The sequence below is a fragment of the Doryrhamphus excisus genome, chromosome 11 (assembly GCF_030265055.1).
Source record: "Doryrhamphus excisus isolate RoL2022-K1 chromosome 11, RoL_Dexc_1.0, whole genome shotgun sequence".
Classification (NCBI taxonomy): Eukaryota; Metazoa; Chordata; class Actinopteri; order Syngnathiformes; family Syngnathidae; genus Doryrhamphus; species Doryrhamphus excisus.
In genome coordinates this window covers 10186208-10200634 of record NC_080476.1, presented here as the reverse complement: position 1 = coordinate 10200634, position 14427 = coordinate 10186208, and the positions used below count along the sequence as shown (strand labels likewise).

At 42.8% G+C, this 14427-nt stretch overlaps 1 protein-coding gene across 6 annotated transcripts in view; it reads left to right on the top strand.

Moving 5' to 3' along the window:
- LOC131138007 (protein turtle homolog B-like) overlaps positions 1-14427 on the top strand; it is a 54401-nt gene that overhangs the window by 16857 nt on the left and 23117 nt on the right. For 2 of the 6 annotated variants that reach the window (XM_058086536.1, XM_058086541.1), the window contains exons 5-13: positions 881-998; positions 3192-3333; positions 4363-4508; positions 8585-8727; positions 8823-8963; positions 9075-9191; positions 10473-10656; positions 11783-11906; positions 13839-14014. In XM_058086536.1, the coding sequence (XP_057942519.1) occupies positions 881-998; positions 3192-3333; positions 4363-4508; positions 8585-8727; positions 8823-8963; positions 9075-9191; positions 10473-10656; positions 11783-11906; positions 13839-14014 (1291 nt within the window). The remainder of the gene's footprint in view (positions 1-880; positions 999-3191; positions 3334-4362; positions 4509-8584; positions 8728-8822; positions 8964-9074; positions 9192-10472; positions 10657-11782; positions 11907-13838; positions 14015-14427) is intronic. The other 4 variants (XM_058086540.1, XM_058086537.1, XM_058086539.1 and 1 more) reach the window with 4 other exon arrangements.

Genomic DNA, 14427 nt, shown 5'->3' with positions numbered 1-14427 from the left:
GCGCAGGACCTCATTCCCAACCCAGAGGGAGCATACCACCCTTTTCCGACTGAGAACCATGGCGTCTGATTTGGAGGTACTGAGTCTCATCCCAGATGCCAAACCGTCTCAGTAAACGCTGAAGTTCACAGCCCGAAGACGCCATACGAACCACATCATCTGCGAATAGCAGAGATGTGATTCTAAGGCCCCCTGAACCGGACTCCCTCAATAAGGGCAGGCCTTGGCGAAGGCCAACATTCACCGGAAACTCGACTTACTACTGGCAATGCGAACCAGGCTCCTGCCCCGTTTGTATAAGGATCGGATGGCATGTAGTAGCGCGACACCAATCCCGTACTCCCGGAGCACCCCCCCCAGAGGACGCCGCGAGGGACACGGTCAAAGGCTTTTTCCAAGTCCACAAAGCACATGTAGACTGGTTGGGCATCTAGTCCGGATGCCTCCTGGACGCCTCCCTGGTGAGGTGTCCCGGGCATGCACAGTCGGGAAAATGCCCCGGGGCAGACCTAGGACACGCTGGAGGGATTATATCTCACAGCTGGCCTGGGAATGCCTTGGTGTCCTCCCGGTGGAGATGGAGGAGGTGGCTGGAGACCGGGAAGTCTGGGCTTCCCTACTGAGACTGCTGCCCCCGCAACCCGGACCCGGATAAGCGGAGGAAAATGGATGGATGGGATGGAATTCGAGGTATTCGAGGTGGTTCAAGGTCAGCCCTACATTTACTTTGGGTGTGGAATTAAAAAGAGTGAACAACGCAAGGAAACCATACACTCACATGTGGCTCAAGTTGCATTCATACACCATTAAAAAAAATAAATAAAAATAGCTTCTCAAGTAACTGCATCGCCTGGTAACAGCTTCACATTTGTATGTTCAGGTATTTGATGGGAGTTTGACGGTGCTATCCATCACTCGAGAGGATCGTGGTGCCTATACATGTCGAGCCTTTAGCCCCCAAGGAGAGGCCATTCACACCACACGGCTGCTAGTTCAAGGTGGGTGGCTCCTTTTGTTTTCACCTTCTATAATGCCACACGCAAACTTTTACCACTGTTATGTGCTGTAAGCGCTTGTTTAAATTCACATAATAGGAGAAAAGGCTAGAATACTCCAAGCAAGGAAGAGTAGGTCACTGAAGGCCTACTTCAGCCCCGTGACATCTAAGTAATACACAGTATACATAAAAAGTACTGAAAAAATAATATATAGGTCACATTTCATTCATTCATTTTCTACCGCTTATCCTCACGAGGGTCGCGGGGTATGCTGGAACCTATCCCAGCTGTCTTCAGGCGGTGGGGGTACACCCTGGACTGGTGGCCAGCCAATCACAGGGCACATATAGACAAACAACCACTCGGATGCCGTGCAGCCCAGTAATAAAATAATTTTTCATATTTAAAAAATGTAATTAAAATATGTAAACTAATAGAAATCAAAATACATCTAAATGAATATTTTAAGTATTTTTTAAAATTATATATATAATGTCAGTGTTTTTTGTACATTTACTTTTTGGCAATATTCATTCATTCATTTTCTACCGCTTATCCTCATGAGGGTCGCCGGGGGTGCTGGAGCCTATCCCAGCTGTCTTCAGGCGAGAGGCGGTGGGGTACACCCTGGACTGGTGGCCAGCCAATCACAGGGCACATATAGACAAACAACCATTCACACTCACATTCATACCTATGGACAATTTGGAGTCGCCAATTAACCTAGCATGTTTTTGGAATGTGGGAGGACAAAAAAAAGGTTTAGTAATCAGCAAAATAACATCGCTAAGTTTCAGGAAAATATCCGTTCCTGACTAAAAAAAATGGAGAAAACCGGCTTACAAATACATTTCAAGCATAAATTTGAAATAACACCCCCATAGTCACTTTACCAACGACCATTCACACTCACATTCATACCTATGGACAATTTGGACTCGCCAATTAACCTAGCATGTTTTTGGAATGTGGGAGGAAACCGGAGTACCCGAAGAAAACCCACGCATGCACAGGGAGAACATAAAAACTCCACAAAGATGGTCGAGCGTGAAATTGAAGTTGGGTCTCTGAACTGTGAGGTCTGCACGCTAACCACACGACCGCCGTGCAGCCTGGTCACAGTTGAACACTTTTATTCCGTGACAGCTTTCCTCTGCGTTGACTCAAGACAGTAGCTCCACCTAGTGTTTAAACTACGCCCAGCGTACTTTGTACACCGCTATTCTATGCGCGAAATAGACCAGTAATGCAAAGCCTGACGTAAGCCACTATAGTCTGTTGACTCGTTGTGTATAGTTGACTTGATGATGCATTAATGGGGGCATCTCCTGGAAAGCCACTGAGCTGCAGATCAACGGAGAGACTCCAGTTGCCAGCAAATCTCCAGCGCTCAGCGCTGGTTCCAAATAGGGCAGGTTGGTACACAAACATGCGGGCATCCACACACACACACACACACACACACACACACGCACATTAGCGTCTGCTTGTCCTGCATAAGGGGCTGGCAGATGGAAATGCTCTGCCTGTTAAAAGATCACAATGCGGACGACAGATCCAGACTAACAAATGGTACACACTGTTTATTTGTGTCTGTGAATAACTATACTGTATGTCGTAAAGGAAACAAAACGCAAAACATAAAACTGATTAGCTTGTGTGTGAGCAGCTTTAATTATTTAAAATTATTGAAGCCGTAATTGAATTATTAACACTCGGGATGTGCGATGGTAACGCAGACGAATGTCACTTACATTGTATTATTGTCATTGTGTTTGCTAAATACAAGGATGAAGAGTCTTGAACCAGTCATGATGTGCTATATATATATATATCACTATATTGACAGTTACTATGGTACCCATTATGTCATTGGATGGTCATATCACCTCGTACTTCGGTACGAGGTACATTATTAAAAAACAAACAAAAAAAAACCTTAAACTGTATTATGGAAAGCAGGAAGTGAACAAATGTAACAGTTATTGATTGTAAAAGTACCAGATGGAGGGGTAGGATTTAATAAGCTTTGCTTCTTCCTACTCCTTTTGGACATGTGGAACTGTGAACTGATTATGTGATGCATTCAATTGTAATCTGATGCATGTTCAAATGAAATTAAACCATTACCATTTATTTTATTATAATATTGAGCTCCAAGTCAGGAATGATATTTTGTGTGTTCTCCACCAGGCCCTCCGTTCATTGTGTCGCCGCCAGACAACATTACAGTCAACATCTCGCAGGACGCCTTCTTCACCTGCCAGGCGGAGGCCTACCCTCGGAACCTTACCTACACCTGGTTCTGGGAGGAGGATAATGTCTTCTTCAAGAAGTAAAGTTATGATGGGGTTCATTCTTGTCCATTATTTGAGTTGTGTGCCTTCATCTGTTCAGCCAAGTTGTTCTTTTGTCAGTTGAACAGACAACTTGGGATGATCCATTAGTATGGCGGTGGGGGGGATTCCTCTAATGTCTATCTGTAGAATTAGAATTAGTGATGCCTTTGGGATCTGAATGAAGTTCATTCCTTTGTTTATGAACGAGTTTAGACGCGATATCGGTCCGTATTTAGTCACAAACACGCACCTACCAACATGTACACATTTTATGTACTCGGCAGCCATTTTCACCCTTGAATACGGTTTCGGTTTCCAGTCACGTGCCTTATTTCCTGCTTGTATATATTTCATTTTTACAGCTCACCTCCGCAAATGTCTTCTAATTTAATTTTGAATCAACATTTTTAATAAAAGAAAAACCCAGTTCCCGATGTAACAACACTATTTAATTACCATTGATCTCTTACAACAAAGGAAGCTAAATAATAAATAATAAATAATAAATAATAAATAATAAATAATAAATAATAAATAATAAATAATAAATAATAAATAATAAATAATAAATAAATAAAATAAATGAAATAATAATTTTGCTAAATAATAAACAAGCTAAATAAATTGCAAAATAAATTGAGCTTCATGATAAAAGCAGGGGCGTCATGGGCGATTTGCTGCAATTTTTAATTTGGCCCACAGCACATGGTAGAAATAAAATTAAAAAAAACAAAAACAGATGAATGAAGCTGAGGACGCCACTGGTGGGCCACGCACCAGTGGTAGAACAGGTCAGTGGAGGGAACTCGTCCGAGAAGTGTCAGCTGTCCTGCCAAGGACAGTGCAACGTGAGTCCTTCACTGCAATGGCAGCGTTTGTGAAAATTAGCTCGTGTGAAGCTAGATTTTCAGATTTTTTTTTTGTCCTTTTAAAGAAAACGCATTACATTTGATATATATTTACATTTGATATTTCTGTAAATATCACACAGAGGCTTATGCAATGTTATATTCTCCTCATATCAGTGACCTAAAGCGCAGGGTCAGTGTTCTGATCGATGGCTCCCTCATCATTGCCCAAGTCAAGCCGGAGGATGCTGGGAAATACACTTGTGCTCCTAGCAACAGCCTTGGCCAGCCACCGACTGCCTCTGCCTACCTGAGGGTGCAATGTGAGTCACCTACTCAACTAACCCCCCCCCCCCCAAATCTTCCTTTTGCATGGCCCATCCCTTCTCGTGACATGGTGGAATAAACATGCCGCATGGAAATGTTTGAAATGCTTATCGGCGAAACAGAACACTTACAGTATAGTGTAGGTGTTTGTTTGCCATTTGATATACCAGTAACCATGGTAACAGTCCTTAAGGCCCGACTGTTTGTGTTTGGTAGTGATGGTAATGGTTTTATTTGTTTCTTTCAGACATCTCAATGTTTTCCATTGGCACAATTCAACAAGGCGCCCCCAAGGCACCTGACTATCTTTTCAGACAACTTTGCTGATCCAAGGCCCCCGAGAGCTGGGATAAACCGTAACCGGTTTCAGTTTGACAACATACTGGTGGTGTGTCATGAACGAATGGGTCAAAAGAACTAGTTCAACTTTTTTGTGAACGGAATGAACGAGGAATGAACCGGCCCTAAAATACCCATTCAGTCCGTTCAGTCGCAAATGCTTTTTTTTTGGTTGGCTGGAGAATCAGTTCACCGTTCGTTTTACAGGGCGGGATTATCGGTGTGCTTGCCTGTCTTAACCTATCGTCGCGCTTCGCTCTGTGGGTGGGGTGGGGTTATCTGACTGAAAGACCGAGATCGAGAGATTGACCGACACTGGCGGTGACCTCGTTCATTCCGTTCACAAAAAAGAACCAGTTCTTTTGATCCGTTCCTTCATGACTGACACACCACTAGTCATCACATGTTGTTGCGCTGTTGAGTCGGAACGAAAGTGAACATGAGTGAACGAACTGACTCCGTTCACGGCTGACCTGGTCTATGCACAGGGGGAGATCACAAGCTAACCACCAATTGACCGAAATGAACGGATATTTTTATTGAATTCACCGGAATGATCCGGTTCACTATTTTGTCCACCACTACAACATATGACCCCTTTTGCTTGTTTTTCATGCTAATTTTACAAATCTATTATCATAAAATTGCAGCTTTTTTCTTGGTAAAATACAATTTTTTTCCTCTTATATTTTGACTCGACTCGTAAAATTATCGCTGTTTTGCTGTTGGCTCCCCCCCCCCCAACTATTTTAACTCTCTTCTTGCAAATTTTGTTCTCAAATGTTTGTCTTTATTAGCATAATATTTTGAATTGGGAAGTATTAGCATTAGCGGCGCCCAAGCTAGTCGCCTTGAAAGATTTTCAAAACATCAGCAAAACATATGTACATTATAACGATCTAATTTAACTTATTATGTATGTGACCTCACAGCTAGGAGACCCGAGTTCAATTCCACCCTCGGCCATCTCTGTGTGGATTTTGCATGTTCTCCGCGTGCATGCGTGGGTTTTCTCCGGGTACTCCGGTTTCCTCCCACATTCCAAAAACATGCTAGGTTAATTGGCGACTCCAAATTGTCCATATGTATGAATGTGAGTGTGAATGGTTGTTTGTCTATATGTGCCCTGTGGTTGGCTGGCCACCAGTCCAGGGTGTACCCCACCTCTCGCGGTAGAAAATGAATGAATTTATTTTTTTTTAACATCATAACTTTTTCCTAATGTAATCTAATTTTAATTGTATTTTAAAATTATGACATTTTTTCATTAGGTTATAAAATCTTTCTCTTAACATTTGGACATTATTCTTGTAATATTACTACTAATTTTTTCACTTTTGTTGTTTTTTTTTAGTTTTTTTCTTAGAATGTGCCTCGGGCCAATAAAAAAAATCACCTGGAGGCTACATATGGCCCCTGGGCCACACTTTGGACACCATTGTCTTACACACCCACCCCAACTGACTTGTTTCCATATTATAACATCAATTGATAGATAATGATATTGATAGATAATTGGTTCCACATTATAACATCAATGCTCATCAATGTATGCATTATTTAAATGCATTAAAATTAAATTTTAAAATTAAAATCAGTGCAGGCTTCCATGGAGCCCAGGAAATTCATATCCTAAATATACGTACGTTATGAGCTGCATGCTCCGCACACAAACCAAAAAAGCTCAGTTTTTCATCTCCACTCCGGACAGAGTTTTGCATCATGGACAATTATGCAAATGAGACGATGACATCACTTTGGAAACGGCATCTGTGTGAAAATGGCGATACAGGCCAGCGGCAGTAGTCAAGGCAACAGACGTTTCTGCCTTCCCCTGCTCTCCTGCCTCAGATTGTTCTACTCCAGCGTGTGCTGTGTGACAAATAGAGGCAGGCAACACCAGTCTTGGGGAAAGCGGGAGGGGAGGGGAGGGGAGGGGAGGGGAAGAGCCGGGGATTACATCATTGCCGTAAGATCAGGCACGGTAGACAGCAGAGGGCTCTCACGTGCTGCATTCTCATGATTCCAAGTCGGAATCATTCCCACCGCCGTCCTCCGTCCATTGCAGCATCTCTCCCTAAGGTGTTTCCCAATGAATGATTTGGATAAAGCATCTTCCAGCGGGAACCGGCAGGGTCGTGAGCGATAGCGGCGTCTGGAAGCTATTTTTAGAACCTTGGCTGATATTCTTGTCGGTGACGCTGCTAGCGGCGCTCCTCTGGGCTCCCGGTGCCAGAGCCCTGCCAAGCCGGCTCACACAGGGCCAGGACTTTTTAAGTTGTTCTGACCGTTTCACATTGAAGCTTTTATTCTTTCTTCGGTCCTCTTTAATCACAGGATTAATAAAGTTAATCTAAAATGTTCACTTTTTCCATCTCCTTTGCATCGTGCTCACACCTCTCCTCTTCGTCTCTCCTTTGGTGGCGTCTCTCTACCTTACGTCATCTCGTCAACTCCCCCCCCCCCCCCCTCCCACCACCTCTCACGCGCTCCCTTCCTTGTCATTTCTCCGTCAAACCAGTAGTATTCACTCCATCTCCACAACCTCCTCCACTCACTCTCATCTTTTCATTTTTATTACCTCATGCCGAGTTGCACGGCGATCGAGTGGTTAACACGCAGGCCTCACAGCGAGGACACCCGAGTTCAATTCCACCCTCGGCCATCTCTGTGTGGAGTTTGCATGTTCTATCCGTGCATGGGTGAATGGATCTAAATAACATGAGCAGTGTTAGCATTAGCGGCGCACAAGCTAGTCACCGTGAAAGATTTTCAACACATCAGCAAAACATATGTACATTATAGCGATCTAATTTAACTTATTATGTATGTTGTAAGTTAGCGCGCAGACCTCACAGCTAGGAGACCCGAGTTTGCATGTTCTCCCCGTGCGTGCGTGTGAATGGTTGTTTGTCTATATGTGCCCTGTGATTGGCTGGCCACCAGTCCAGGGTGTACCCCGCCTCTCGCCTGAAGAAGACAGCTGGGATAGGTTCCAGCACCTCCTGAGACCTTTGTGAGGAAAAGCGGTAGAAAATGAATGAATGAATTACTGTTTTGTGGTTGAATACGGCCACAAAATATATTAATATTAATAGTCCAAAAATTATGATATCATATCATGATATAGTAAAGGAAATATTGCACTATCATCATTCATTCTGTGAAGTTGTGGAATTGCTGTTTGTGACATGTATTTTCTTGCAGGCCATTCATACTGTCAAACATTTGCAGCATTTCTTTATTGCAGCATTAATTCTTTATTTTTAGACTATTAGCCACTGGTTAATAGTATTATTGTTTTTTTGTTCAATTGTAAGGAGACCCGAGTTCGATTCCACACTCGGCCATCTCTGTGTGGAGTTTGCATGTTCTCCCCGTGCATGCGTGGGTTTTCTCCGGGTACTCCGGTTTCCTCCCACATTCCAAAAACATGCTAGGTTAATTGGCGACTCCAAATTGTCCATAGGTATGAATGTGAGTGTGAATGGTTGTTTGTCTATATGTGCCCTGTGATGGGCTGGCCACCAGTCCAGGGTGTACCCCGCCTCTTGCCCGAAGAGAGCTGGGATAGGCTCCAGCACCCCCGTGACCCTTGTGAGGAAAGGCAGTAGAAAATGAATGAATGAATGAATGTTCAATTGTATGTTTGGAATGTGCAGATGGCCCCTCCGGGCCGCACTTTGGACAACCCTGCATTACACCCTTCCCTTTTTGTAATGTGTTTGATCAGATCCTGCCCGTGTTGTAAACATGCCATCAGTCATCTACGCGGCCATTGGTCTGCCAGGCTTTATCCGATGTCCGGTAGATGCCAGCCCACCTGTAACTTTGGTGAAGTGGAAGAAAGACGGTCTTCCTCTGCGGATAGATAAGGTACACGCCACATCAGAGCAGGAATTAACGAGCATTTCAACACTTTTGCCATGGATTCACACTTTTCTATGGCGGAAAATGGCGACCATTCACAGTACCCTGGTTGGAGCCAAATGGACGATGGGAGCATCCGTGTGGCAGAGGTGACAGAGGACTCTCTCGGCACCTATACCTGCATGCCTTACAATGCCCTGGGTTCCATGGGATGGTCCCCTCCCGCTCCCTTGGTGCTAAAGGTGCGTTTGAAGAAACCTCTTTCCTCTTTCCAAATTTGGCAACATAATTGGGAAATATGTCAAAACGCTGCCGATGCTGTACTTACCTACGCTGGCTTTCAACCTTGACAGGACCCTCCCAAATTCTCAGTGGTCCCTGGAGGGGAGTACAGACAGGAGGCCGGGAGAGAACTTGTTATCCCATGTGAGGCAGAAGGAGACCCATTCCCTAATATAACATGGAGGAAGGTAAGATCCTCTACTCCTGCAACGCTCTCTGTGATATCTTGAGATCATATTCAGGCTGACTTTTGACTGGCGACAAAATATAACCTTCATCCAACAATTTTTTTTAGATGTTTTTATATTTAGTTATATTTAATTGCTAAGATTTTTAAGAATTTCTCTTAAATTTACAGCATTAGTATCTTAGATGAGTGGTGTCCAAAGAGCGCCCCAGGGGCCATTTGAAGCAGGCGGCTCTTTTTTTGTTTTACTTTACAGCAAAAATGGAAAAGTCAGCAGTAATTTTACAAGCATAAGGTAATCTAAAGAGAAAACGTTTACATTTTATGACAATAAAGTAAAAATATGGGGCTGCACAGTGGTCGAGTGGTTAGCACACAGGCCCCACAGCTAGGAGACCCGAGTTCAGTTCCACCCTCGGCCATTTCTGTGTGGAGTTTGCATGTTCTCCGGGTACTCCGGTTTCCTCCCACATTCCAAAAACATGCTAGGTGACCCGAGTTCACTTCCACCCTCGGCCATCTCTGTGTGGAGTTTGCATGTTCTCCGGGTACTCCAAACAATTTGGAGTTGGGAGAAAACCAACGCATACACAGGGAGAACATGCAAACTCCACACAGAGATAGCCGAGGGTAGAGTCGAACTCGGGTCTTCTACCTGCGTGGCATGTGTGCTAATCACTCGATACCGTACAGCCCACAATCAAGTCAATAATGCAAAATAAGTCAAGAAAAGCAAAAAATATTATTATTTTCGGGCTACACGGTAGTCAAGTGGTTAGCGCGCAGGCCTCACAGCTAGGAGACCCAAGTTCAATTCCACCCTCGGCCATCTCTGTGTGGAGTTTGCATGTTCTCCCCGTGCATGCGTGGGTTTTCTCCGGGTACTCCGGTTCCCTCCCACATTCCAAAAACATGCTAGGTTAATTGGCGACTCCAAATTGTCCATAGGTATGAATGTGAGTGTGAATGGTTGTTTGTCTATATGTGCCCTGTGATTGGCTGGCCACCAGTCCAGGGTGAACCCCGCCTCTCGCCCGAAGACAGCTGGGATAGGCTCCAGCACCCCCTGTGACTCTCGTGAGGATAAGCGGTAGAAAATGAATGAATGAAAAGTATATATTATTATTAAAAAATTATTTTTAAACTTGGAAACTATTAACAAATAATGTTGCAATTGGAAAATTTGGTTCATAAATTAGACAGAAAACTGTCTGATCATCAGGACTGTTGAAGTTTGTGTTTCCATTGTTTGCTAACAAGTCTGTTGCGTTGTATTTCATAGGCTTTATCTGTCCCATATTTGGGTGATCTGCAGGTAGGCAAGTCCAGCAAAAGCAAGCACAATGTTCTGCCTCGAGGCAACTTACAGTTCAAGTCACTTACAAAGGAGGACCACGGGGAATGGGAGTGTGTTGCCACCAATGTTGCTACGAGCATCACTGCCAGCACGCATGTCCAAGTCATAGGTAACGTTCGTACATCACGGAACAAATACCAACTATTCCTAGCTAGGCTTTTATCGAGCAAAACACATACACGAAAAATCTCACACCACACAACCAAACCGAAATGGCCTTCCAAAAAGAATCACTTAAAGAAGTCGTATTGTTTGGGAATGATGTGTTCACCCAGGGGCGTCACTGGGATCTGAGGACGGGGGGCTCTTAGCCCCCCGGAGATGCACAGGATATGAATGAATGTAGTACACATTAAAAAAAATTTAAAAAACAAATAACAAACAAGAACCGGGATATAACTTTCCCACTTTAGGACAGATTTAGTAGTGATACTCAATTGTTTTAGGCCACCATTAAATGTACACAAGTACACACAATCTGTACTGCAAAATAGCTGCTCAAGCTCTGCAACCATTCTGTCCAGTGGACAGTGATCAATGATATAATAATCATTATTATATTATTAATTGATTTTATTTGTATTTTTATTATTGTAATTTTTTTGTTAAAAAAAATAATAAAATCAATAAAAAATATCAAATTATTTAGGGGGGCTTAAGAACATTTTAGGCCATTTTTTTTAAATAGGCTTGCTTATTAGCCTGCTTTTGCCCTATTATATAAAATTACTACTACTACTAGAAGTAGTAGGCTAGTATTAGCCTGCTTATTGGCTTGCTTATTAGCCTACTTTTGCCCTATTATATGAAATTTGTCAGATTTTTTTTGTTTAAAAAAATAAATAATAAAAATACAAATAAAATCAGTAAAAAAATATCAAATTATTTAGGGGAGCTTAAGAACATTTTAGTCCATTTTTTTAAATAGGCTTGCTTATTAGCCTGCTTTTGCCCTATTATATAAAATTACTACTACTACTAGTAGTAGTAGGCTAGTATTAGCCTGCTTATTGGCTTGCTTATTAGCTTGCTTTTGCCCTATTATATTAAATTTGTCAGAAAAAAATACAAATAAAATCAGTACAAAATCTCAAATTATTTAGAGGGACTTAAGAACATTTTAGGGGGACTGAAGCACCCCCTAAAATACGCCTAATGACGCCACTGTGTTCATTGTGTGACTAGTAAACAGTGAGGACATTAAATGCCCTTTTAACAAAACATCCACCCCGCAGGCACAAGCCCACACTCCCCCACCAGCGTCCGCGTGGTGGCATCCTCCACCTGGGCCAACGTGTCCTGGGAGGTGGGCTACGACGGAGGCTACCAGCAGACGCTCTCAGTCTGGTACGGCCATGTGTGAGTCATCCCAGCCTGCTTCGCTTCCTGCTTTCCCACCTTCTATCGTGTTAAGCTAGTATTTGATGAGTCAAATTTTATTTACACCCCTGAACGCAGCCATGACCTATCCCAACTCTCTTTTATGCTTCTGCTGCTTCCGTGGCTGCTTTTTGTGCATATGCTTAATTGAATTGTATTTGGTCTGTGGACAAAATTTGGGTTTCATGAACGCACCCTTAATCTGACGTTATTGGGAGTGTAGCTAAAGGAGCAGTGACACAACATGCATATCCTATACATTATAGCAGGGGTCTCAAACTCAATTTACCTGGGGGCCACTGGAGCTGGGGTCTGGGCAAGGCTGGGCCTCAGGTTTTCCAAAAAAAAAAAACGCATTTATTAAAAACAGAAAAATATACAAACTTTTTCAGTGCTTTGGTTCCGATTTTCTACAATAAAAGCTCTGATAAAACATTCAACTGTTCTCAAATATCTTCATTTTTATTTTTCTGCACAAAATAAGATGAAAAATAAATGAACAAATCAAGAATAAAGAAAATCAATCAGTAATAAATAAATATAATAATAATAAATGGCAAATAATAAAAACTTAAGAAACCACATATAGTTGGTGGGTAGACAAATTATTTTTTTCAGATTAAAATTAACAAAGCATTATTAGAGCCCTGTAGACATGACAAAACACAACTATAGTCACATTTATACTCTTTATTTACAACATATTGCGCAACTGCAGGGTCTTGAGACACATGCTAACTCGCAAACTAGAGAGCTAGCGACCTAAACGGTAGCCTTCAAGTTATTTCCTTTAAACTTAAATAGCCAAAAACTTACCACTTCCACACGGATAGGGAGGATAACTATTAACTGTTATTTAACCTTTAACATGAACATTAATCAAACGTAATAATTTTTTCTGGGTACATGATACCATACTGCATCCATATCAAACTTGTGCGGGCCGCACTAACATTAAACTTTCATATCAAGGCGGGGGCCTCAAACTAGTGTCCTGCGGGCCACATTTGGCCCATTTGGCCCTAACCCCTGCGAATGAATGAATGAATGACTGTATGTTGTAAAACTATGACGGAAACAACATCAAATTAAAAGCACGAAATGAATACAGACTCATCATCCACCAGTATGAGCCTGGACACAAATATGTACATTAGCACTCAATAAATTCATCAAATTTGACCTTAAGGCATTCCAAAATGTGGGGTGAAAGAAAAAGGGGAGAAAGTTAGATGGTGCATTCAAGAACCGCCAAACAAAGTGGGACCCGTCGCCACTCACATTACACATAAAAAAATGGGGGTATTTCTAACTGTATATTGTTTCCTGAATAAAATAATGATCCAGTATTTCCAAAATTGATACTTTAACCTAAAATTTGATGTAGTTATCATCAAATTATTTAGTTTTTTTTTAAAACTTGCAGTTGTAAAATGAGCTACCCACTTTAAGTTTTACCTAGTCAGTTTCTTGAAAGGAAAACATATGCAATGGTTATCATTTTCTGTGAATCAGAAGTATTTATTGTCAGAATAATAATTGTTGGAAAAATTCTGGATCACGCACTGATCCTTGTCACGCGCTCCGACAAAGACCATTATCCTGGGATTGTAACATCCAGTCCAAGCAAGCAATCTACGCAAGATCTGGAGTTATTATTATTTTTGCACCGTTGTTGCAATTCCTGCATGTGCAATCTTTTGGTGAGCGTATGACTGAATGGCATGAGCAAACAGCAGCTGACCGCAGCATGGGCGTACCATCAAGTGAATACTCGTTTATGTTTATCGTTTAACGGAAGGATTATAAATAGACTCTACTTTCCAAATTCATATGAACTTTTGTTTTGTTTTTGTTTGTTGCCCTCATCCCGCCTGTCCCACTCACCTCTCACCCCGATTTATCTGACAGGCTAAAACGGGAGCATTTGGGCCCACATGACTGGCTGTCCGTACCGGTGCCAGGAAGCCAGGAGTGGATGGCGGTGTCTGGTCTGGAGCCCGACACAACGTACCAATTCAGCGTCCTGGCTCAGAACAAGCTCGGCACAGGTCCCTTCAGCGAGGTTGTCACTGTGAACACATTAGGTGAGCATTCTCGGTGCCAATCGGGCCAGGACGGATACAGTGGAAACTCGATTAGCGTCAATAATCCGTTCCAGAAGGTCAGACGCAAACTGAGATGCGTCATGCAAATCCATTAATCCGTTCCAGACACGTAGTTTTACAAGCTCCAAATAACATTGAATTCGCAAGAAATGAAAATGAAGCCGGACGCACGGTGAACGAGTGACCTGACATGGCCAGGAGATCGAGAAGACCTGGGTTCGAATCTCTGCTTGGGAGTTTGCATCCGTGGGTTTTCTCCGGGTACTCTGGGTTTGGTTAATTGGCGACTTGTCAAAGCAAGTGTTTACAGCAGGGGTCTCGAACTCAATTTACCTGGGGGCCACTGGAGCTAGGGTCTGGGCAAGGCTGGGCCGCATCAGGTTTTCCAAAAA